The sequence below is a fragment of the Crocodylus siamensis genome, chromosome 6, assembly GCF_052110815.1.
Source record: "Crocodylus siamensis isolate JL-2025a chromosome 6, ASM5211081v1, whole genome shotgun sequence".
In the NCBI taxonomy this organism is placed as follows: Eukaryota; Metazoa; Chordata; order Crocodylia; family Crocodylidae; genus Crocodylus; species Crocodylus siamensis.
This window is the reverse complement of record NC_143400.1, coordinates 70,788,154-70,814,794: the sequence shown is the minus strand read 5'-3', so window position 1 is coordinate 70,814,794 and position 26,641 is coordinate 70,788,154. Positions and strand designations below refer to the sequence as shown.

At 43.3% G+C, this 26,641-nt stretch overlaps 2 protein-coding genes across 3 annotated transcripts in view; both read right to left on the bottom strand.

Annotated features, from left to right (window-relative positions):
- Positions 1-186: 186 nt before the first annotated feature.
- On the bottom strand, positions 187-13,181 carry SELENOT (selenoprotein T). The gene is made up of 6 exons (XM_090052278.1): positions 12,954-13,181; positions 9,090-9,200; positions 8,058-8,184; positions 5,987-6,074; positions 5,202-5,353; positions 187-925 (listed from the first exon to the last, which is right to left on the bottom strand). Exons 1-5 carry the CDS (start codon positions 13,172-13,174, stop codon positions 5,229-5,231), a joined length of 672 nt encoding a protein of 223 aa, XP_089908404.1. The 5' UTR covers positions 13,175-13,181; the 3' UTR covers positions 187-925; positions 5,202-5,228.
- Positions 13,182-19,888: 6,707 nt separating this feature from the next.
- The window catches only part of EIF2A (eukaryotic translation initiation factor 2A), a 38,878-nt gene continuing 32,125 nt past the window's right edge, over positions 19,889-26,641 (bottom strand). The window contains exon 13 of one of the 2 annotated variants that reach the window (XM_090050619.1): positions 19,889-22,620. In XM_090050619.1, coding sequence (XP_089906745.1) covers positions 22,555-22,620 — 66 coding nt within the window. In that variant the 3' untranslated portion in view covers positions 19,889-22,554. The remainder of the gene's footprint in view (positions 22,621-26,641) is intronic. The other variant, XM_090050618.1, reaches the window with a different exon arrangement.

Genomic DNA, 26,641 nt, shown 5'->3' with positions numbered 1-26,641 from the left:
ATCCTTCCTCATACAGGGAGCAAGACTATATAATCTCCGGAGATCCCTTCCTTTCCTGCTTTTCTACAATTCAGAAACTAATCAGTTCTCTCATCCAAGTCATGTATCTGAAGTGTATATTTTCTAGACTTGTTTATATTCTCAGCACAAAACATTTATATTTTCTATAATCTTAATACAAGATACTTCACACAGCAAATGACAACTCTTTATTTAAATTACATTTGCTTAGTTTATATTTAGGACAGTATAAAGGCCCAGCTTTTCCATTCTTTTAACTGGGTGAGGAAGAAACTCCTGAGCTGGCCAATGCAGTTTAAAAAGCAGTTATCTTTTTTGTTTTTTCTGAAATCACAAAAGTGATGCAATTACTCTCCATACAGTTTTGTCCATATAATTTAGCATATAGTGCACCATTTCACTCTGCAATATATTTGGAAAAATATACAAACCTGATATAACCATATTAGAGATGTCTGATAGATAGTTGTCAATTATTTAAGACAGTTTAGGACTATATCGGATATTCCTGTAATTCTATTTTAAACTACAAAAAGAACATAAATTCATATAAAATTACAACAGATTAGACAAACTTTTTCCAAGGAAAAATTAGATATCAACTCAATCTGCCATTCTGTGAAACATGAATATAAAATAAAAGTTACAATTAGTAATGCCTGTATTGTTTAGCTATGAACTGGTCGAATTAACTCTTAAAAAAACTATACAGTATTATTGCACTCCATGAACGTGCAGTATTTGGAAACATGCCAGCACTGAAAGAGGTCTTCCATCGAGGTTTTTCAGGAGGTACAACGTGACTGTAAAGAAAGCATCCAGTCTGCACTAACAGCTTGCTGTCTTCAGTGCAGGCCTTCATTGGTTTCAGCCACGCTGCCAATGGAAAGTTTTGCTTTAATGCCTGAAAAGAAATGCATAAAACATTGTTATGGGGGGAGGGCACTTCCTTCTTGATCAAACGAAAGGAAACCGTCTGTGAAATATCTCTATACACTTCTGGAAGTTCCAACATACTCACTCAGATTGTGGAGAAGAACTACTCATTACACACTTACGGAGATGAAAAGTGATGTGGGAAGGTAGTTGGACTATACTTAGAATCCTGGGGGAGAGTTAAGTAAAGAAGAAACTAAGGCGGGGGAGGAGGGGAAAACAAAACAAACCCCCCCCCCCCAAAACAACCCTAGGGAAATCTTTCTAAAAACAAAATCTACTAAGCCACTGAATCATCTCCAGAGGGAAATTATGATAGCTCCATTGCTTGGGAAATGTAGCTACAATCTAGTTTAAGCCTACAACAGCAGACTTCCTAGATTAACAGGATGAATGAACTTCATGTAACAGGAAATCCATGCCAAAAACTTGTACTCCACATTGCAAGCAGGAAGAGTGCACTGTCCAGGGTCCTACAAATAAGCATGCATCAAATATGAAGGATACAAAAGATCCAAGTCGTGCTTCTGAAGGAAGTGGGAGACAGCTAATTTTATATCTATTATGGGACCTCCTGTTCGTTTAATGATTAAAGCGTTAGCTAAAGGATGAATTGGTAAATCAGGCTTAAGTGATTTTGCTGGTCTGAAGGAACCAGAAGTCAAAGTCAACAACTTCATTTAACCCAATCAGCAACACCTGTATAATAAAACTATGAAGCTGTTGACTTTTGTAACACCACCATGCTTTGGTTAAGCTGCTGAAAAAGGGGAAGGAAAAGCCCAAGAGGAAGGATTAAAATATCAGGTCTGAGGCTCAGAGATGAGACGAGGCCATGTCTGTATGCTTAGAAGCAGATGCCAACCTTGCACTGCCATAAGAATTATTATGGAGGCACAAAGGCCAAGCAAACAGACATCCATACCACTTGCCATGCCACGAATGCCCAAAATTTGTGGCCATGAAGTAGCTAGTATTAATTCGTGCTGTTATTTAGCAGCAGATGTCTGTTTGCTTGGCAGCCCAGAGCTGCTCACACTTTTCAACTGCCCCAGCAGATTCTCTAAGGGGCTTATCATCCAATCCCACACACCCCAGTAATTTCCATGCAGGATCAGGTCCCCCCACAAGCCCTGAGAGTGCCTGCCTGGCTTTCATCTGGTTACAGAGACACTGGTTTGACACTTCAGTGTGGTCCCAGGACTCAGACTGCAATGGAACCAGCTTTTGCCTGGTGTGCCTCTCAGTAAGCAGGGAAGACATCGCTCCTTGTCCCACAGGATCAACAGGTAATATAAGTCTCTCCCAGTGAAGCAAATTTTCTGTGCTGGGACACATCCCAACACAGTTGATCCATTTCATTTGGTGGCATTTACTTGTAGCCTAGGAGATAAGCTAGAATCCCAGTCCCCACAAACATTACTCAGCATGAGCTTAAACTCAATACTCCCCCAACAAATGCATGCAGAATGTTTAAGCTCTGACAAATGTTACTACCTATCTAAATACTTGGTTTTGAAGCAGTTGACTTTTGTTTACTGTATCACATTCAAATCACAGGTGCCAAGGGAAAACTGCACCAGTGGCCAAAACCATATGGACCAGCAGAGTAAACACAATGTCCATGACATGTTCCTGATGAATCCCAACAAGAACACTTTCAAACGTGCTCTGCCCACCTGCTCCTGATCATATGCACCAAACCCAGGAACCATGCAGAGAAGCCACTCTGGAGGCATCTCTCTGCAGCTATCCTCACACCACTCTCTCTGGTGTATGCAATAACAGCCACAAAATGATGCCTACCAGAGTAGGTTTGTGGAAGAATTTCTTGATTTGGCATCTTCAAGTAAGACTGGGTCAGAATGTGTGCGCTCTAGAACCAGTCCTGCAGGGAAATGTCAGAGATGCGTTCTACATGTACTTGCAATTTGTTCACAAAACCTCAGCTCAGACACTAAGTCAAAAAACCACAAAGAAGTGAGGGCTCTGACCTGAAAGGGTACCCCCAGAGGCAGAAGGCTCAGATATACAACCAGTCTGGAAGAGTAAAGCCCTTTAGCACAAGAATACCTCCATGAAAGTTGCACTACATCAATGCAGTTTAACTTAAAGAAAACCTTTCATGCACAAACAGCCCATGTTTGCACATAGATATGTAATATTTTACTATATTAATATTACTAAGAATTATAGTTTATTGCACCCTTTGATATTTTTAAAATAGAACCTGTTTAAAGAGTGCTAGTTTTACAATTCAAATTTTAAACTTCTGTATTTAGTTATGACTTTTCATCCTCCAACTCACAGCTTTCCAAGTAGTATGTGCAGTTGGTTATTAAGTGAGCATAATGTGCAGAATACCAGGGTAATAGTGAGAAAAGGTAGTAATATATGTTCCTACTCTCTGGACTCATGAAACAAGCATGTCACTCATCTACTATATGTCGTAACATACGTAGGGTTTTAAATCTTCAAAGCTCAATACATGCTTTCCTATATTTTCAGACATCCCCAGTGGACAACTGACAGTTGTTGAACTCATATCCTGCCTAGCAAGATCAGTCTGTACAATCTTTCACTTCAAGCCAGAGGAAAGTTCTCTGGACAACAAAAATTTGGTACAACTACTCAAAGGTGCTACAGGCAGCTCGTGGTTGGTAGTGAAACTGCTGAAAGACACCTGAAACATGGAGGTTAGACACTGGGCTCTGTCCTACCAAAGAGAGGTCATCGTAAATATCATTTACAGATGAGGGAAAAAGGAATCACTAGCAGTTATGGCAGAAAGATCAATTTTTAAGAAATTACTGAACAAATGTCATCTATTACATATGTAACAGGGAGGAAATACACAAGAAGGAAATTTTTCTTCTTAAATGAGGTACAAAGGTGGGAAAGACACAAACACCCTGAATGAAGTTATGTTTATTATTTGTAACCTTTTAAGAGCCAAAGTCATGGAGTAGGATTCCATTGTGCTAGATTCTGTACAAAGAAAATAAAAGCCAGTCTTTAACTCAGAGAGCTTATAATTTAAGTACAGGCAGTCCTCAACTTACAGCGTTTCAAGTTACAATGTTTCACACTTACAACATTTATAAATTAACACCCTGTTTCAACTTTATGACGTCAGTTTCTACTTTAGAATGCTTGATCCAATGTGATGCCACACCAGCAAACAAGTTTGTTGTGTCACCCATCTCCCTGGAGAACATCTGTCCAAACTTCCTTGGACACTTTCTTTAAGAAAGCAGACAAGACTCCAGAAAAACCTGCAGCCAAGACGCCTGAGAAGACTTCAGCCAAGAACCCTTCAAAAAGTCCAACCAAGAGCCTTTCATAAAGTCCAGCAAAGTCACCTCAAAGAAGTCCTTCCAAATCAATATGATTGCTTTTTACAATATAAATACATTAATGTAGCTAGATTACTCATCTATAATTGATCGAGTACATAATTCTTGGGTATTTTTGGTGAAAATAGGGTATCAGGCCTTGGTTCAGGAACAAATCCCCCATTTATAACATTGTTTCTTATGAGAAAATTGGTTCCGAGTTACAACATTTCGACTTAAGAAGCGGTTTTCAGGAACCAATTGCGTCCTAAGTCTGAGGACTGCCTGTACTGTCATCACAAAACCCAGTCCTCTTTTCTGCATGAAAAGGGTTAAGATATAGAAGAATGATCTATACTGTATCTGTACTTTATAAAGCAGGACTACCTGACTTGCCATTACAGGCAATCTCTTCTGGAAGGAAAATTTCCTGCTCCTGTGATGTCCAAAGCTTTCTTATTAATTACTTATATATCCCAAATTATCTTCTCCTGTTCTACTTAATTTTCTAAAGAAAGAAAACAAACAAATCCCCTAAAAAAACAGATTAACCCTACTACCTTACTTTGTCACAAACACACACCCTTTCCCCAAAAACTAAATGCTGTAAATAGGAGTTGACCTGGTTCAGACAGACAAAATTCTCCCTATAGCTTTCAATAAGGGACTCCAAAAGTAACTTTTATCATAAAATATTTTTCCGACTTTTTGAATCAGAAACTCTTTAAGAGCCCTGACCACCCAAACCTGACACCCTGTTACCCTGGAGTGAGCAATCCATTACCATTTGCAATGCAACAAGTACCTAATAATCCTGGGGAAAAGTGTCTGGGGGTATAGAGGAAGGGATTAAAACAAACAAAAGGCAATCAAAATGCAAAACAGGAAAAAAACAACACAACAACTTACAATAAGTTTCAGCGCTGAAAGAAGGGGCTATGATCGATGATGGGGCATTGACTCCATATGCACATTGAGTTTCATTTCATTATCAAGAATTTGGACAAGTTGCTGCATGGAAGGAAGGTGACCAGACTCCAGCTTAGACCACACTGGAACATCTATAAACAAGAGGGGGGCGGGGTGGAGGAAATGCACAGTTACAACAAAGTAGCTGAGAAGTTTAACAATAGCCAGTCAGCTCCTGAATTCAGAAAATTTAGGGTTCAGGGCAGAATTTTGAGCCTTTCAACTGCAGAAAAGGCTTAAGACAGGTTGAAATCTAATGAGGTCTACTCATTTCTGTATGAATTTTAATATTCTTAAGGCTGACTTAAAAAGGCTTGTGCTTTTTGAGCCTGTGGTGGTGAGGAGATCAAGATGAAACATACAAAAACTAAATCCACAAGTTTTTAACTTGGCTTTCTACTCAGAGTACTATGAAAAGAATTGCACCTTCTTACTAACTAGCTGACTACCATGGTTGCCATAGAAGTTCCCCTGAGTGAGCTCATCTGCCTTCAAAATAGGAGGCAAATAATAATCACCTTATGCAACATATATACAGTAGATTCCAATTACATACTAAAATAACAAATGACACAGGTAAGTGCACAAACTCATTCACAAACTCATTTGCCACCTTGCAACTTAACCTGGAGTAACAGAAGAGACTGGTAGCCTCTAAAATCCTTGTAGACAGAACATGGCATGCACACATAGCAATTTCTTGAAAATAAGAGAACAGAACTCACCATTCAAAGTTATCTCAAATGCACCTGTTGACATACACTGATTCTCAATCATGTTGCTCAGAAAGAAAACCATCATACAAGCATAGACCTAGAACAAATTAAAAATCAGCATTAGTCTCACATATTGGGATCTTCTAAACCAAACTTTTTATTCATAAAACACTGAAAGGTCCATAGAGACATTTTAATTCTTCATCTGCATCTTCTTTGAAAAAATTTGCAGGTTTTCAGGGACATAAAAGTCCTTTTTTTCTTTATTCTAAATAATAGCTTGCACAATTTTTTCTTTCAAGTATCCAGCTTGAGAATTCAGAAATAATACTGAACCCACTGATTCTTAAAAGTTCGTTTTAAGTTTACTAAAGAAAAGTGGTGTCAAACTCATCTGGCCCCAGAAGCCTGCTTGGCCAGGTTGTGACTGACCCCAAGTACCACACATAGCATCCATAGTGCCATGTCCAGCTTGCATACCACATGGAGTAGGTGCCAGCCCTGCTCCAGGGCTTGTGCTGCAAGTGGTACACGGGCTGGATCTGGCACTGCGTGAAGCACAGAAGATCAATCTGGAGACAGTGCACAAAACCAGCCCAGCATGGGTGTCATATGCATCACGCACCCCAGACTGACCCTATGTGCCATGTGCAGTGCCAGGTTCAGCTCACACACTGCATGCAGCTCGCAGGGCTGATCCAAAGACCATAGGTTGGATCATAAATCTCTACAGACCGGATCTGGCCTATGAGCCATATGTCTGCCAACCCTGCTACAAAAGATCAAACATCCCCTCTCCCACTCCCATTAAAGCCACACACATTCTGCAGAGCCTTGGAATGAGATACAGAAGCTTAATACAGTATTTAAGAAAATCAAGGAGGTTCTCCATAATTTCTTAAGAAGTAAGATACATCCTCCCTAACTAAATATAAAAGTATTTTGATAGATGATATTTCTGTTGCAAACCCAAACCACACTGTTCCTTCTGCACCATCTTTCTGAGTTTTCTTTTGGCATCATACACCAAGGATCAAATGATGCAATCTTCAGCAACATGGCATTTGGAGATTTCATAGCTACTATGGTTATTTATAGTATTCTCTTTTTATTAGCACTAAAACATTGTTTACGTCGGTAACCACCAATGAAAGGATTAAGTACATGAAATAACAATAGGGCACTACAAAAAATGTAGTTACATTTCAATGAAGCCTTAATCTAGGTCAGATGCGCAAGACATGATTCTGTGGGCCAGCAGAATCCAGTACTGTACTGAAGCTGACCCATGATTCAAACCTACTGCATTGGTAGTTTAAGTTGAGGTTTGCTGCATCTATAACAACAAAAGAACATCTAAAAGACACTCAAGACCCAACAACTTTGGAGCAGTATAAAACATATCATGGTTCTGTCTTTTTAGTTAAAGTCTAGAATGAAATCACTGTTTCAGAATTCTGAAAGTAATGTTTTAGTGCTGTACTAGGAATGACTGGAGAGCTATTGGTCTAATCAAGAACACAAGTTTCCCAAAGTATTTGGGAATATTCTATAAAGTAAAAACGCAACTGGATTTTACTTTTTAAAGTGCCAAACGGGTTTCTAAAAAATGTAACAAAAGCTTGTTTGATAAGAAATATCTAAGAAACTGCCACGATTCAATGCTTTTGGAGAAAAAACACAATTTTAACACCTACCAAAACACAACAAGTTTGTTCTCAGTACAATGAAAAAAGCTGTGCCTTCTTACTGACGGTGTAACTCCCATGCTGCTATATCTTTATCAATGGGGTGACATTAGGTACCTCTCTATAGGCAACCAGACCTCATATCTGCATTTCTACCAGTAATACCAGGCACCACCATTACAAGTAATTAGATTAACCTCAGTTATCAGATTAAATTCAGAATGTTTCCTGCAAAGCATTCTCAGTTACAGCAGAGCACTACACTTCTACTTGCACCCTAAGAGCCTGAAAATAAAATAAGCCATATCAGTTTTCAAGCACCCCCACAGAAGTATTATGCAATCGCATCAAAATTAGACCACACCACCACAAAATAAAAGTAAATCATGTACCTTATTTTCTTGGCCCCACTGCCAGATACTTGGAGCTTGCATGCCAAAGAAAGCGAAGGGATCTTTGCCAACAATAATTAAGCCTATTAATACTAGTTTGAAGATTGACAGGAAGGATGCTATGTGTCTAACAAAAGCAAAAGATACAAGTCACTTTATAAGGCTCTCAAATGCTTTACTACTTTATACCTAAATATCACTTCAATTGGTATAATCATTTTCATAGGATATAATTAGAAAGCAGGCAGAAAGTAACAGCACACCCCAAGACTTAAACAGATACCCTGCTTTTATCTCTAAAGTTGCTAAGATTAAAAAAATATTTTATATCTATTTTGCAAACTGGCTGTTACTAACAAGAAGGCTGTAAGGTACTACATGATTCAGTAACCACCACAGTAACTGTACACCTCTATCTAGCCTACAAAGGACTCTTTTAATTACTAAAATAATTCCTTTTCAATTAAGTTCTCTCATCACTTTTTCCCCCCCAAGTTTTTAAGTTATATTTAAAGGAATTATGCTATGACACAGTGAAGTTTTTTCACTTTGGTTTTAAAACCAAATGCTCCAAACCAAATGAGGTCATATCATAATACATATACACACATAATACTATCAATATGTACACAGTTTAGTTATAAAGTAAAATTATGTGAACTCGTACTCAGATTCAATGGTGAAAATTTACTATGAGGGATCTGAAGAATTAAAATGGACTTCAATTTGCCATACAATAATAGCTACAGACATTATGATACAGATGTGGTTGCTTTCTGTTTTGTGACACATTCAAATCAGGATCACTTGGCAGTTAAAAAAAAAAAAACCAAAAGAAGCCTCTTTTCATTTTTTAAAGAAATGAGGATAGAAAGATCATCATAAGAAAACAAAAAGAATTTACAAGATGTAAGAAGAAATTTTTTTAATTAAGCATATACATTGGCCATCTTTAGCACACTGGACAGAGAGTGAAGAATACACCCCCAAAAAACCAGTTAACCCATCTAAACAAACTAATTGTTTACATACCTATATATAGGTTGGGGAAGGTAGTTCTCTCCTTCAATGCGGATGTCTGGGTACCGCTGGCTAATAACCCGCATGTACTCCTCAAACACCCGCCTGTAGCCTCAGGAAACACTAAAAGACAGACATTATTACTGAACTTCAAACGTTGTACACTATATTCACTGCACAGTGGAAACTGCCAATACCTTCCCAAATATACTTTTGGGCTTATTCATTTAGACACAAATTAATATTAATTAAACACAAATTGCCAAGCTGATGATTCTGGAAGCTTTCAACTAGATTTCACATGGCATTTGCTTTCATTTACTAACCTACAGGTCAAGTTCTAGCACGTACATACGTCTCAAAAGATTAAAGATGAAGAAACTTTTTTTTTTGTCTGGATCACAGGTAATAAAATCTTCTCATGAGTTCTATGACACATTCAGAAAGGTCAGACTGTAACAAATCACCCTGCATTTTTGCAACAGCATCAATTAATTCTGAATTCCCCACCCCCATCCCAAACATCACATTTAAGCTTCCTGTACAAGTCTGCAAAGACTGATGAAGTATTTTTAATACTGAAGGATATAAACTAAGTAGTACTGAACAGGAAAGCAGTTAGGAAACAGGTTGAAGTGGGTATAAGAGAGAAGATAACAGACAACAGAATGAGGGCTCCACAGCACACCCAGAAGAGATACCCATCTCCAGCACTCAGAAAAATACTGTAACAGATTAAGCAGCTATGTTAAATGCTTATCAATATCTTTCTTTTTCTTCTTTATAATTATAAAAAGGCTTAGAATTTCAAAGACATCAAAAACAGCAGTGAAAGAGACTGATATAAAAAAGAGCTTGTTAACAAGATGTTTTAATGGTGAACTCCCAATGCAAAAATTACATTAACTTGAATCATATTAGTCCTCCAAAATGTAAAAGAAATTATTTAAACATCAGCTTTTGCCCCTAGTACACACAATTTTTAGATTTTTGTTATGTGTAACCAGCAAGATCCGGCTCCGCTTACAAACATGTGTCTGAGACATCATAACATAAGAAGGTCCATTGCTGGAAAACAGAATTAATCCAAAGGCAGTACCTTTAAAATATTAGCATGATTGTACTAGGTTTTCCATTTTTCTACCTTTTGATATTAAAAAAATGTTCAATACTATAAAACACTGAAGTGGCACCACACCAAAAATAGAGAAAGCTATCACAAAATGTCACTTATGAGTCAGATGATCCAAGTAGAAAACCTGCATCTGATTGGGCAGAAAAACTCAATATTATTTAAATAACCACAGTTTAATATTTTTACCTGCAACTCAGTTTTTAGAAATATGTTAGATCAATATTTTTGCTTTAAGACTGTCAAAAATTTGAAAAGAAAAGGGCACAGTACAACCAAACTCTTTTCGTTTCACAAGTAATAGAAACGCTACAATTGATCCCAAATAATTTGATTCTGAGAAATGCTTTGAAACAAAAGCACTGTTGCTTTTCAGGAGCTCAACTTAGTATACTTGATAGTCTGAGAGAGCGAACTACCAGTTATTTCATTCGAAAAATGAAACACAAACCTCAGAACAACCATACACTATGGAAACAGGATTTTAGATAAATGATTACAGGTCAATTTTGATTCTTGAAAGATTGACAATGTATACGTGTAATTATTTCATTACATAAACACTGCAGTAGAAATAATCTGACAGCCACTCAACTTGTGAAAATGCATGAGAAAAATATAGAAAGTAAATTAAAGTTACAACAACAACACTACTTTATCTTAACTTTACTACTTGTGGCATTTGACAGAACTGCCTAAACAAAAGTGAGCAAGGCCCAGAATTCACTTCTGGGGACTAAGATGTACATTTTTGCACTGTGAATATTTTTCCCCTGCTGAAATGGCACTGTGTGCTACCAACAGCCAACAAATAGTGCTACAAGTTTTTCACAATGGACTTGAACACACAGAAAAATCACAGCAGCGAGTGCACAAATTATCAGCTCTGCTACAGTTAGATAGATACCTAAAATCATACATTATATGTTCCAAGAGCTGGTCAGTTACCACATGATTATGCTCATTTAACACTGGATGCAATGGTGCAACTAGGGCAGTCACTCATGTGCCATCTTCAAGGAGAAGGGGAGGTGGCTCCCACTGCTGCATATACCTCCCTCCCCCGAAGGAAGCGGCCTCTTCCTGGTCGGGGCTGGGCTGGGGCTGCGCTTGCCACAGGCAGTGATGGCGCTGGGAGTAGAGGCTACAGGAGGGGCTAGAGCCACCCCAAAATTCACCATAGCCCTACCACAGCCCTCCCATCCCAGTGCTGCTACTGCCCGCCCCAAGTGTAGCCACAGCCCAGTCTCTGCTGGGAAGAGACTGGCATAGCCTCTGGCCCTGAGTGCACAGTGGCAGCCTGCCCTTGCCCCGCGCACAGATCCAGGGGGCACATATCCCCATGCCTCCCCCGGGGGTGTATGCAGCAGCGGGAGCTGCCTTCCCACAAGAGCTGCCAGCTCTGTCCCACACCCCACCCCACCTTGACAGTGTCTGCCCCAGCCCCATACTCCTTCCCTCCAACAAACTTAGCAGCTGGACACTGCTCTCCAGGCTGCACTTCTGGCTGCACGCATGCATGCAGCACTTATCAGTGACATTATCAGCTACATCAGCCAAAAAAAGCTTATTGCTGATAAAGTCAAATATAGATCAATGTATCGGTGCACCCCTGTGCACAAAAGACTCAGAAGAGTCAGTTTTATCAAGGGTGGCAAATATCTCATGAGAAGACCTTGAAGTTTAAGCTCAGACCATCTCTGCTTTCCCATCTATACTTCTCTTGCCATTAGTCCTTACCTGTCATTCCGATAGGCAATCAGTATTTTGTTAGTTAATAGCATGGGAAGTGTCCTAGACCAGGGATGGGCAATTATTTGGGCTGGAGAGCCATTTAAAGAGTTTGGTAAGTTGCTGAGGGCAGAGAGAGATGCCAATTGATCCTGTCCAGCCCACTAGTGTCACCAGGAGCTTGAGGAGGGAGAGCTGCATACCACACCTGGGCCAGGCAGCACACACACTCCTCCACCCCCAGCATCCTACCAGAACCACACAGTAATGGCACAACAGCCACCAACGGCCAGGCCTGTCTGGGAGGGAGCATGATGCAGCACACTGCATAGCCATCTCAGCCACCACAACACCCAGGAACCCATGGGCAGCACCTGGAGCTGAATCGCCAGCACGGACTCACCTCCTAAAGATGCTGCAGCAGCATCCGGGCAGGTGGGACAGCTTCCCAACTTGCTGTACCGCACCCACTCCTGTGCCAGCCCAGCTGCTCGCAGCCACAGAGTCAGAGCTGCACAACCGCAGCACCAACAAGAAGCCAGGTGTGGAGCAGACAGGGCTAGAGGAGCCTACACACTATGAGCCAGCCCAGCCCCAGCCATACAGGAGTAGAGCAGCACTGGGCATGGCCTGCCCTCCTCAGGCTCCTGGCGGCAGCTGACAGGCCGAACAGGATCAATGGGTGGGCTGTATTTTGCTCGCCCCCTGCTCTAGAACTAAGGTATCAAACTCATCACCAAATTCACGGATGCGTGGGCCCCGAGAACAACACCCAGCGCCACCCCACGCACCGCAAGGACGCAACCCGAGCGGGGCGGCTACCGGGCTGGCCTGCATCTTGCACAGGTCTGGCCAGACGCCCACACAGCGGGGACGAGTCCCGGGAGCTCGAGGCCTCCGAGCCCCGCCCCCGCCTGAAGCCTGGAGAACGGCTCCGAGCCAGGCCGCGCTACAGGGGGGAGGGGAGGGGAGGGGATTCCCCGCCCCGCCAGGCCCGGCCGGGCCGCACGCACCAGATCTGGAACTTGAGCAGCGGCCCCGTGGCGTAGGCCATGCGCAGCTTCTTGGCCGGCAGCCCACCCGGCTCGGCCGCCGCCGCCGTGCTCAGCCCCGCCGCCGCGAGCAGCAGCAGCAGCGCCAGCGCCCGCATCGTCCCGCCGCGCCCGGCCCGGCCTGGCCCGGCCCGCTCCGCTCCGCTCCGCTCCTCAGCAAGGTCACGGTGCGCGGTGCGCATGCGCGGGGCCTCGCGTCACCGCCTCGCCCGGGTCAGCCCCTCCCACGCGCCGGCTCCGGCCGGAAGCGCCTGGGGTACGCGACGGGGCCCGGCTTCCCGCGGGACCGGTGCAGGGGCCACGGGCCGCCTCCCGCCGCGCTGCTCCTGGTACCCGGGAGGGGGAGGCCCGCACGGACCGGCCCTGCCGCGCAGGAAACGCCCGGGGAGACCCGGCAGTGCTGGAGCCGGGGCCCAGCAGGGGAACACCCTGTATCTTGGCCCATGCGGGTAGTTTTCCTTAGGCGCTCCCGGAGATGACTGCTCCTCTGGTTTAGTACCCGCCGAGGGGTTGGGGCTTAATGCCTGTTTTACGGAAATAGGAAGCTCCGCCCTAGCTTGCTCCTGCAGCCACATGGCCGAGGGCAGGCCAAACTTGGGGGCATCCGACCCCCAAGCCTCCGGGCTTGGCCCTGCACGTAGGAAGCCGGCCAAAAGAGGCTGGAAATGTCTGCAGCCCCTGGTGGGGGTGGGAGGGTGTTTGCCAGCTGTGGGGCCACTTGTGGTTCTGGACTGACTCATGGATTTGGACTTGATTTGGCTGGGAACATAAAACATTTCTTTAAAAAAAAATAAGTTGTGAGGGCCAGGCTGCCTGGTGTGGGTGGGAGGCAGATAGACGAGCTGAACCACAGGCTTTGTCCTCATCCTTCCCCGAGGAAGATCCCAGAAAGGCTGGTTTTGGTGGGACCTGGACAAGCTCAGCAAATGGGCGGACGAGAACCTGATGGTGTTTAACACGGAAAAATGCAAGGTTCTCCACCTTGGGAGGAAAAACCTGCAGCACCCTTATAGGCTTGGCCATGCTACGTTGGTTAGCGCTACAGAAGAAAGAGACTTGGGGGTCATCATTGACCACAAGATGAACATGAGCCTCCAATGCTGCGGCTAGTAAAGCAACCAAAACACTGGCTTGCATCCATAGATGCTTCTCGAGCAAATCCCGGGATGTCATTCTCCCCTTGTACTCGGCCTTGGTGAGGCCGCAGCTGGAGTACTGCGTCCAGTTTTGGGCTCCACAATTCAAAAAGGATGTGGAGAAGCTTGAGAGAGTCCAGAGGAGAGCCACGCGCATGATCAGAGGTCAGGAAAACAGATCTTACGATGGCAGGCTGAGACATGGGACTTTTTAGCCTGGAAAAGCGTAGGCTCAGGGGTGATCTGATGGCCACCTATAATTTCATCAGGGGTGACCACCAGGATCTGGGGGAACATCTGTTCACCAGAGCGCCCCAAGGGATGACGAGGTCGAACGGTCACAAACTCCTGCAAGACCGTTTCAGGCTGGACATAAGGAAGAATTTCTTTACTGTCCAAGCCCCCAAGGTCTGGAACAGTCTGCCAGCGGAGGTGGTTCAAGCACCTACATTGAACACCTTCAAGAGTAAATTGGATGCTTATCTTGCTGGGATCCTATGACCCCAGCTGACTTCCTGCCCTTTGGGCAGGGGGCTGGACTCAATGATCTCCCGAGGTCCCTTCCAGCCCTAATGTCTATGAAATCTATGGAAAGCTGGTCTAACTTTGTCCTTGCTCCAATACTAGGTACATCCTTGCCTCTCCCATGAGGGAGAGGTAGTCCCTCACTACAGAAAATACCTCCTTTATTTAGTCCAGTTTAAAAGCAAAGCAGCTTTTCATTCTTTATGGTTCCAGTCCCCTCAACATAGTTTGTTAGTTAATAAGTGGCCATTTAAAAATGCTGCTTTCATGCATTTTAATTGAATTAAATTGCACCCCAATGCAATTTGAGACAAGTTTATGAATGAAAAATGAATCATCTAATAAATAAGAAGTGTATCATTCAGACTTTTGTAAAAGAAACCAAAAAATTAAAGCACTAAATAGCTTTATAAGTACCCACCATGGACCTCCCTGCTTTAGGCTGGAGGCTGTCCTTTTGTAGTTTCACAAAAGGCCACTAGTTTCTGCATCACTCAAGTCCTTAATTATTCTTCTATACAGCAACAGACATACAATTGATTTTGTCAGGCTTGGAATTTGTTGGGTTTGCCTCTATCAACACATAACATTGCCTACAATAAATCAGTCCTGGTAAGAAGAAAATGAACTCAGGAAGATCAGCAGGAATTAGCCATATTGGTAAAATGAAAAGTACCATCATTAGATCTCCAAAGATGATTCCTACTTACTGTTACTTTGTCTACACTTCCATTGTAAGAGTCAGATTCTGGCACTGCACACCTGGGCTGATCCGTGCATACTGGCTAAGACCTAGTGGTTTCTGTGGGATTTTGCACAGGGTATGGGACTGCTAACCAGACCAGACCCATTCACATAGCTCCAATGACAGGATAGTTTAGATCTTATGCTCTATACTATATCTCTCTCCCCATTTCAGAAAAAAGCAAAGGTGAAACTGATACATTGGCCTTTTAGATAAATTAACCTCTTGGATAAAAACATCTCTTAGCACCACATCCTGTGAAAACTCATGCACACAAGTACTCCAATCAAAGTTGTTCTGCTTAACAAGCAATCGCATACAAAAGTTAATTGTGTGCATTTGTAGCAATGCAGATGTGTTTACTGCCTTTCATCTGGAGGTTCCAGAGTATTCTAACAACTTTGCAAACAGCTTTAATACACTTTCCAAAAACATCATCATCTAGAACAGCAGTTCCCAATACTGGGTCATGACCCAAATGAGGTTTGCAGGGGCAATGCTGGCAACACCACACAGAAAAGATGAGCTGTGCTACATGCCAGGAGCTCCCCCGCCCCTGCACTCTGCTCCCAGCAATGGGGCACAGAAAAAAAGGTTGGGAACCACTGATCTAGAAGTTTGGCTTACAGGCACTGGCTCTAATCACTAACACAAGGATGGACAATTATTTGGGCCCAAGCACTACATAGGCTGATTTGCTGAGCAGTTGCAGGCCAGGTCAGCACCTCCTGCGCCCTGCAACAACTCATCAAAACTCTTGTCTGTGGGATGAGGCTCTGGGCAGCAGTGTTCTGGAGCAGCAGGGGCAGGCAAGGCTGGAATCACAGGATGGGACCTTGAGGCGGTGACAGCGCAGGGCTAGGGCAGAGCTGGAAGCCACCGCTGGGCCACACTGTGGACGTGCAGCACCCACAAGAGGAGGCTTGGAAGGAACTTAGCACCCTCCCCCTTCCCTCACCAAGCCTGAGGTACGCAGCCCACAGACAGAAAGAGGGGGATGGACCTGGCCATGTCTACAGGCTGGCATGACATGGGGGTGCCGCAGTGCTGCCTAGTGAGGCCAAAAAAATCAGCCTGTGGGATGCATCCAGCCTGTAGACCATATTTTGCCCATCCCTGCACTAACTGTTAAATATATGCTTACTCATGCTTGCTCTGATGAAAAAAGCTGAACTTGTGTGCTGAAGTTCTTTTAATATGCATATTTATAGAGGTAACAATAGTGTTTCTATAATTAACTAATTTAAAACATTCATTTTTGAGAAAGACCCTTGGAGGGATATCAGTTGAAAATGAGCTAATTTTGAATTTTACTCTGCAGCTCAAAGGAAACAGGGAACATCATTATGTGACACTGCCAGCCAGATAGTGATATTATTTTTAAGGAATTAGCTTCTGCACAATTTGTCAAAGCCCAAGTAAAACTGCTTTCAATGGTACCGAGTAGTTAACGCTCAGTAAACTTTCTTCCTTCTCTGGTGCCCTCCAAGGGTCGGTTATGGAGTTGCACTGGAGTCACAGAACAGCTTGTTCACTCTCCAGGGCTGCTTGTATATACGTGACCGGGTTGAATCCTTCAGGGTTGCATTTTGTCCCCCCTAAATATTGAAATGGTGGGTTTTATTTTTCTATCAGTTTACACATCATCAGTTTCAAATTTTATGACATGCTCAGTGCACAATTCACAGTAAATTACTGCAGAGGTCACCACATAATAATCCAACCCACTGATCTCTTTGTACTACATTACAGCAAGAGATGCCACCCACCACTAATCCCTGTTACAGACCAGTGATGTCTATAGCTCATCGCTTGCTGATATGCACAGCTGGCTGAAAGTGACACTATTTCATTAAATTTACTCGTGTTATTTCATTATTTTACATGCATTTTTAAATTATTTTTGTTTTACACCAATATTTTACCATTTTTTTATTCTCATTCTTTTTCCTTTTCATTCTGACCTTTTTTTTTACTTTTTTATTTTCCTATTTCAACAGGAAAACTATTTAGTGTGTAAATCCATGTGCTTTTTTTATTTCACTCAACCACCCCTACGAACACTGAAATTCTCCAAACACTTATGATATGCACACAAATCTGCACCCTGTGAATTGCTTATACGTACTAGCCAGTTGCCCATCAGGGATGCTGGGGCGGGGGGGGGGGGTGGGAAGCTGGCAGGAATGGCACCTCCCCGTTCCAGGCCTGCTCCCCCCTTCCCTCCTGTGGCTTGGGGTCCAGGCCCTATGCAACGGAGGACTGGGCCGAAGGCGGGGAGAGGCCCGGCTGCCACAGAGGGCCCAGGCCAACCCAACAGTGGCAAGGGCCAGGAGGAGCGGGCTCCGGGCTAACGCAGGGGAGGGGGAGAAGTGGGCCCAGGACCAAGGCAGGGAGGAAGCTCGCTCTCCCCCTCCCCCAGTCACTGCTGCATCAGGCCAGGCCCGCTGCTCTCCCACCACCACCACGGTGGGCCGGCTTCTCTCCCGGCTCACGGTTGCCCCCTCTCCTCCTTGCGTCAGGCCTGGCCCCACTCCTCCCTCACCACCGACACAGCCACAGCATGCCCACTCCTCTCCACTGCAGCCGTGTTGGCCTTACAGGCGGCAATGACAGTGGGGAGGAGCAGGCCAAGGCCATCACCGGTGGCCTCCCCCCGTGGCGTCCCAACCCCAACGCCGCTCTCCCCCACGCCATCACCTCCAAGGAGCGAGGGGGGGGGGTGGAGACCAGCTGTGCTGGCCTCAGCCCCCCTCTGTCCCCTCAATCATGGAGGTGTGCTGCCACCTGTCCTAATGCTTCTTCGCACTCCGATTGGCTGTTTGTCAACCAGAGCATGAATAAAGCATTATGGACAGACAAAGGCTTTTATAATATCAGCATCTCCGAGTGCCATGGTGTGCTAACTGGAACTCGGAAAATGCGCTCCCTGTATTATCTTACAGGGGGTCCCAACCCCAGAAAACTCCCGGTCATTATTTGTTCAGTGTTTCCCTTCCATCCCCAGACTGTTCACTGTGTCTGTCTGGGTCTCTGTTCCTGCAGCCCCCCCAAGTCTCAGTTTTCTCAGGCTGTCCCCCATGCTCCACTCTGCTCATCCAATTCAAATTCAACCACCAACCATCCAAGCTCTCCACCCAGACTATCAAGAGACCCTGGCCTTTTGAGTGGCTAGATCCCTGCCAGAAGCAAAGAGCCTCTTCATCCTCACCTCCCCACTCTCCAAACAGCACACTGAAATTCTCCAAGTGCTTAGAATACATTTTATATTTTAACTGACTCTTTTTCTTGCATACATACATACTGGATGCTTTATCACTCCATCCAGGAGTGCACAGACCATCTGCAGAAGATTTCTCAGCCTAAGGGGTGTTTGTGCCTGAAAGCTTGTTAATCATTTTTCCAACTATTTGAGTTGGTCTAATAAAAGATATCTGATTTACCCAAAGAAGCTTGTCTGCGTATGTCCTTAGACCAACACAGCTACAATCTACACCCGACACAAACGCCAATACATTTGCAAGAATTAACCAATGCTTCCCTAACCTTAGATATCTCTTCATCCCAAAAAAAGACACAAAGCCTTATTTTTGGTTTCCATTGGTCACATGCTTATATCCAGTTATATGTTCTATTATAACTCCCTATTGCTCAATAGCTATCTCTATACCAGAGTATCCCTTCTCTCACGGTATCAACAGCAGACAAGCAGAAGGTTCCACAAGCCAAAAACTCAGTAGGCTATCAGGATAATAGTCTTTATAAAACACTCAACAGTTCAGCTTGTTTGTAGTGATTTCTGGACTTGAACAATGGTTAACACAGCCAAGAAGATCACAACCTATTTCTTTAATCAATCCAAACTGCTTTGCACACCAGTTGGTGCCTAACACAGGTCAGTTGTCATCAGCCAGTCCTGATTGGGCCAATTTCATTTGCTCAGACTGTTAACGTAAGAGGCTACTACTTCAGTCAGGGACCCTCTACCTCTCTTCCTTCTACTTTGGGGCTGCGAAACGGGCTCCTTTGGAAACTGGTTATCCAGTGGTCTTGGAACGTGGCCAAGGTAGATCCATTTTCTTTCCTATGGTGCTATGGACAGGTATATGTACTTGTTTCTACTTCATGAGCTCAATATTCTTTATTCTGTATTACTTTTCTCTAAATATTTAGTAGACATTCACAATGAGAGCTGTTTCACTTCCCCTGGATAAATCTGTTGTTCTTCCATAATTCCAATCCATAGAGATCCTGCCAATTTTGGAAAGGAGCCTTGAAAAAGACTAAAAATTATGTGCATGTTTTTTTTAAAGCAAATTATTACAATTAACACATCAGGTTACTGTAACTGAAAGATTAGGAAAAAAATTCTGCTTCCAGTTTCTTTTGCGGCTTTGACAGTACTGTGTTATAGTTAGATTTTCATGTTCCTTGGGCAGGTCTTTCGCAAAGTAATGAGAAGGAGAATGAATCTTTAAAAAATGACAGAACTGCAGAAAATTTGAATAGGAACTCAGGAAAGCTTTAATACTTCACATTGGTTTTAACTTCTGTTCTCAAATCAATCAGCTAGCAGATTGGCTATTTCTTAAATGCTTCATTAAGATTGTAATTACCTTTTTCTGTGATAACATATGGTTTTGAATTGCTTGTAGTCACTGGATTAGACATTTTTGTTTTTTTTAATCAGAATCCCACTTGAAATAAAGGAAAAACTGGGTGATCTTCTATATTTCCTACTGCTCCCATTTCAATTAATGCATACCCATGCAAAATGAATAAAATGCACCAAGATCAGAATGGTAAACTTTGCAAGGATGTAAATGTCTAGACAAGGTACCAGACAATAGAGAATCAAGCCCTGTATCTAGTGATCCAGTGTGAACGTAACATTTTAAACTTGTAAAGGCTGGTTTTATGCAAACATACTCCAAAACCAACTAAATTTGTTTTAAACTTAAATTTCTCACATTGGTGCAATCCATGTGGACACTTATTTCAGAAGTGCCCCATTTGCTCAAGTAAACATGAAATAGTTTTTTGCTCAGTTAGGAGAAATGTAACTGCAGAGTTTATTAAAATTAATACAAACAAACAAACCATTAACGCACTACCTGAATACTCCAGGGGGAGTATATTGGCAACAAAAAACCATTTGCTTGTTAAGTTAACCTGCAGTTTTCTCACATACAGCATGACACATGTGATTTGTTCCCATTAAACCAGAACCTTCTTAAGATCTCTCAAGACAAATAATTTATCAGACCTTAGTTACTGGAGTCTAGAGATAGTGTAACAAAAACAAGTCTGCTTCATGAATGTGATAAAAAAAATTAGCTGAGCTTCATGTGTTTTCATGCGCTATACCCTCTTGTCTTTCTGTTGTTTGTTGCTACATTAAGAAACTAGGAAGTTACCCAAAATAAGCAGTACATTTCTGGAAAGAGAATTTGTATTGAATCTGACCAGCTCTTTCTTAATCTAAACTGAAAAGCTGAGATCACATGTTCCGAACCAAGACAAAAATTGAAGTAAAACTAATATATATATTTGGCAATATTTCATTTGTTTCTCTCTGAACTGTGACAAGGGAGGGTAACACCATGTCTACACTGCTTCCCTGCATAGCCTGGGACTGCAGCCAAGAACCAAGCCCAGACCACTTACATATACTCAAACTCAGCAATCAGGCAGCACAGACCACTTAGAAGGGTCAGAGTGCTGCCTTCAATATACATAGCTGCCAAGGCTTAAACACATGCAAAGCAGGTGTAAAGTGGGTAGAATTTACTTTTAGAGGTGACTTTACAAACGATTCAATGACTAACTACATGTTCATAACTAATAAGATGATGTTTGTCAAATTAACTGAGGAAGACACAGTGGAAGCAAAATTAAAATCTTTGATTTATTCTTTCAATATAAAACTTGACTCTAAATCCTTATTTTACTTGAAATTGTTTGCAAATAAGAAACTTGTCCAAAATTATTTGTTACAAAGCCAGGGGCAATACATTTACATGGTAAAATCAACAACACACTATTGTGATTTTTTTTTTTAACCATGAAGAAAAGTGTAATAAGAGATTACCTGCTAATGATGGAAAACATTATTCCATTGACATGCCAGTTATCGCTTAGGTTCTGGCTGTGTTTTTAACATAATTTAGTGGGATGCTATCATTTAAAAATATTCACCTATGTCTAGTTGTTTTTTAAAAAAAATCTACTATTCAGGTCATATTCATAACCCCAGAAGTCACATCTGATCCAGATGAACAAACTCTTATCTCTGTGCAGAGTATCACTTTGCAGAATTGGGACTAGTATTATTCTAATAGGCTGAAGGGCTTTATTGACTCTGTGCATTTGACAGCACTTGCTGTGTAGGCAGTTAGTGTTTTCTCACATTACCTATTTTAACTTTGCTTGCTCAGATCACCCTTAGCAAAAGGGAAAAGGAAAGGAAAAAAAAAATAAAATAAAAGGATAGGAAAATATGATTGTAAAACCACAAATTTGTCAGGGATGTGTGGCTGTGCAGGGAAGGTGCGGATTCTAGGGCATGCAAGGCATCCGAAATATCTGCAACTACTTCTATTTCATCTTTAGAAAAGGAGAAGTTGGCAGAATGGCTTCAACATAACATTTCTTAAATTCCTACCTGGTAAGAAAACAAACAAACAAACACTAACTAACAAAACGACTTCTTTTAATGTTAAATGCAAACCCCAAAACTTTGAATGTTATATGCTCTTTATTATCGTCTACAATCCTAATTTTGCATAAGGGTCACATATCTGTTAAGTTTAATAAAGCTATGAAATGGGTAAGCAATATCCTTTCCCTCCTTCAAAACACGCAAACAAAAAAAAGAAAGCAACACGCTTGTTTTGGTTTTTCAGCGATGTCCTCCTGGAACACAAGTGTGTGTGTTCTGGTGCGAGTGGTAACAGGACTGGATGTGCTGCATATAATTTGTTTACAATTTTGAATGTGCAAATAAAAAGGGTTAAGAAAGGAGGTCTGCAGCAAATACATAAACCTTTGCATTGGCCATTTGTCACTGAAAGAAATTCCTTGCTCTGTTCAAGTTAATATGCATTCCATTTTGCACTGATTTTGTGCAAAAATCCCAGTTGTTTTCCGTAAAGTTTTAAAAGCCCAGTTCCAAATCTTCTAGCTCCTGAAGGAGAGAACCCTCTTTCTGAATTTTCTCCAACTAGAAAAAAAACCACAAGAGATCATAAATTTTGCTTATTAAAAGGGAAACAAAAATAGCAGGATTTACTGAGCGCATATGAAAAGTAAAGATCAACCCTAACAGTGAAGAAGAAACCTCTAATAATTCAATAGACACGTTTTAGGAATTCAAAAGTAAAGAAGCTGAACATAGGGTAACATTCAATTTAAATCTGTTGATATGAACTGCTGATCTATAGAAACACTGATCCATTTTTTAAAATTAGAGACTCCACAGTATTGCAGCTTTATCAATCTTCTACATGCATTTTCTGTGGACCCTAAAATAAAAGGACTACCACTACCTACTTTTCAGCTCCTAACATCAAAAAGACTGGCAATGGGATTGTGCTAACTGTTGACTTCAAATACAGTCAGTCTGCACAAAGGAGTTAAAAGGTAACTGCAGGTATTACATTTTTGTCTCAGTCCCTCTGAAAATTTGTGATGCTTTACAAGTCATACTGTTCTATTTTCCCCTTAACCATTTTACTTTATTCAGTGGCAAGTAAAAACCCACATAAACAACACAGGAAACTGACAGATTAAGGCATAAATAGTGCTCATAGTTGGGGCCCTGTGGGCTACATGGATGGCAGGGGGCCAAGTTGGGCCCCATGACACTCATATGCTAGGATTGGCCCTAGGGCCCTGCACCACCTCTGCCCAGCCAGAGCCCAATTCTGGCCAGGTGGGGGCAGCATGAGGCCTAATCCTAGCATACGGGCTGGACAGGGACAATGTGAGGCCCCCAGAGCCCCAGCCATGCGGGGGCAAGCATGGGGCCAAATCCCAGTGTACTGTGACTGAACAGGGGCAGCATGGGGCAGTCGGAGCTTGATACAGGCCAAGCAGAGGTAGCACATCCCAGTGCACTGTTCCCCCTGCCTCCCTTCGCTGGAGAGGGAAACTCGGGTAAGAGTGTGGGAGGACTGTAGGCAAATCGCCTCCAGTCCTTGGGGCCGGGCCAGCTCCTACTGACAACTGTGGTCACAGCCGTGCAGTTGGGAACCACGTGGTGCCAGAGTGCCGCAGTGGCTGGCAGGAGAGAGGGGAAAGCAGCAGCAGGTGGAAGCGAGTGGTAGCGAGCGGGCGCATGGGAGTGCAGAGACAGTTGGGTGGGAGCACAGGGCCCACACCTGTATCCTGGGGCCAGTGCTAACAGGGCCCAGAGCAGGGCAGTAGGAGCACAGAATCTGGTACCAGCTGTTCTAGAGAGGGGGCAGGAGGCCCAGGACACCCACACGGGCCTCATGCTCCCGTCCAGCTGTCACTACCAGTCCTTTCTGCCTGCTGGCTGCTCCGGCACCATGTGGCTCCTGGCTACGTTGCTGGACTGCAGAAGCACAGGGCCTGTCCCTGGTACCTCGGGGCCAGGAGGGAGAGGGAGAGAGGGAAGTGTGTATATGTGCAGTGAGACAGAGACAGCAAGTGACATATAGAGTGTGTTTGTAGGGCAAATCCCACATGCACCCACAGCCCCCTTTGCACGGTCATACACACAGACCCTGCACCCCCAGCCACCCTCCTCCTCTACCCATCTCCAACAAACCCCATAGCCACCCACACCCCACATATCCACACACACTCGCATGTTCCCTCACCCTACACCCCCCACATCTATCCACCCCCCCAGACACCCACCCCCACACAAACCTATGCCCATCCCATCATGCCCCCATACCACAATGTACAAGACTAACACTTCATTTCAAGTTATTCCCTCTATGTACACTACACAGACACGTAAATTAGTACATAAATATTTTTTTAAATCAAATTAATGAATATTGTAGATATTTGATTTTTAGAGTAAAGCTTGTTATTTTTCTGGTTCAGAGATGGCCAAACCCCTTGCTGAAAGGAGTACTTCTGGTGGAAAAGGTCAGGGGTTAGGGGGCGGGACTTCAGGTCACAACATGGCAACCAGGGGGCAGGGCTCCTGGCAAGGGGTGGGGCTACCCATGCAGCCCTTGACAGCTTGCCAAAACTCAGTAAGTGGCCCTCCAGCCAAAATAATTGCCCACCCTGATGTAGGGCCATGACCCGCAGAAATCTCCACAGATCCATGGAGATCCACATGGCAGACAAGGCTCTAGGGGCTAGATCTGGCCTATAGGCCAGGGGTTGAGCACTTTTGGTCTAGGGATAAAATAGAACTGATTATACATGAAGTGCTGTCACACACAAACAAAGGAAACCATTTTCCCTAAATCCTTCTGCTATAGTAATCTTAGTTCTAATTCATAACTATAGTAGAAAAGTTTTAATAGATGCAACATTTATGTTACAGATATAATTTTACTTCAGCCTCACAACGTTCCAGCAAAGTATTGTCTTCATTTTACAGATAAGGAAACCAAGATGGCCAGCCAGCTAAAAACCACTCAGAAAATCTGAGGCAGAGCCAGAAGTACAAATGTGTCAAGTAACAATCCTGTGCCTTAACCATGAGGCTACCCCTCCTCTATATAATTAAGAATCTTCTATACATCCTTGTAGTCTCAAGTGGAGTATAATGAAGTGAACAAGCTTGTTAAATCATAAGGAAACAAGAGCTGGGTGACAGTGTAGAGGGAAAACTTGGTGTACTTTCTCCACCACCATGCAGCCCTGCAAAATCCTCCTATCCACCAAAAGGTGGAGAGTTAAGAAGCAGCTGCAAAAGGCATACTGCAATCCAAAACATGTGAAAATAAACATGTGTACAGTGACTGGAGTTCTACAAGATTTGTTACTTATCTTGGGGCAGCAGAACAAATTTCCATGTTGGGTCAAATGGTCTGACAGCAGAGTATAAGAGGAAGAGGTGCAGGTACTTAAAGCAGCGGTAGGAACCACAATTGTGCTGGTGAAGATGAGGGCTACTACAATGACTTGTCCTGTTCTCTTAGGAGTAATGGAATTGGTGAACCACTGCCTCAACAACTTCGCTACTAACTTTAGTTTCTATTAAACTCTTGACATTTCTTGTTTGCTGGAAACAAATCCCTGGATAGATGGTCCCACTGCTGGACTATGACTTACACCACGGAGTCAACTGATCTCCCATTGCATTCCCCATAGAAATCCCCAGTCAGACTACTGGCTCGTATGCACTGAACCCAGAAGAAGTGAATCATTGACAAGGTAATATGATGACGAATGTACCAATTCCAGAGCATTACTGCTTTTCTACATAATCATAAAAAATGTGTTCCTCCTTGCTTATGTAGTATACTGATGTCCAGTTGCCTGACATTATTATCTGTAGAAGCCGATTGGAAATAAATAGTAGGAAATGATCACATGCTCTATACACTGCTTTGAACTCTATAATATTGATGAGACGCAATGACTCTTAGACAGTCTATGCGATCTATATTAAAAATCCCACTATGTCATCTGTTATGAAAATGAAAGACTGTGACAGTTGTGCCTCTTCGGGGCCGTCTATTAGTGGTCTCGCAACACTGATGAAGGGCCAACTGCCCGCCCTCTTTCCTGCCACTCCTTGTTTTTATTTGCTTGATTGAAAGATCTTAATCAAGTGGGAAGCTGCCTATTCTCTGTCTTGGTGCCTGAGGCACTGTCTGCAGCTCCTTTCCTCCCCTTACACCGCAGCCCAAGGCTTGCAGATGTGTCTGGTGTTGTTCAGGTCTGTCCTACTCTCTGCGCCGCGCGGACACTCTCGGGCTTGTCCCTCAGCCTGCACCCTCGCTGGTGCCCTCTAGCTTGTCTCACACTGCCCGTTCTGGGGCTTCTCGCCAGTGTCAGCTCCGGGGCTCCTCGCTGCCCCCTAACTCCGGGGCTGGGCCAATGCACCCCAAACAATGCTGTGCCTTCTCCGGTGCCAGGAACCCCCATGCTACTGTGGAGTCCCTATGAGGCCTCCTCCAACCCCTAATAGCTTCACCCGGTCCTCCGGTGAAACGGTAAACACAAAGCCCCTAGGCTATAACATAAAAAGCTAGACCATCCAGCCAAAAATATAAGAATCCATCCCTACCAGAGACAGTGAA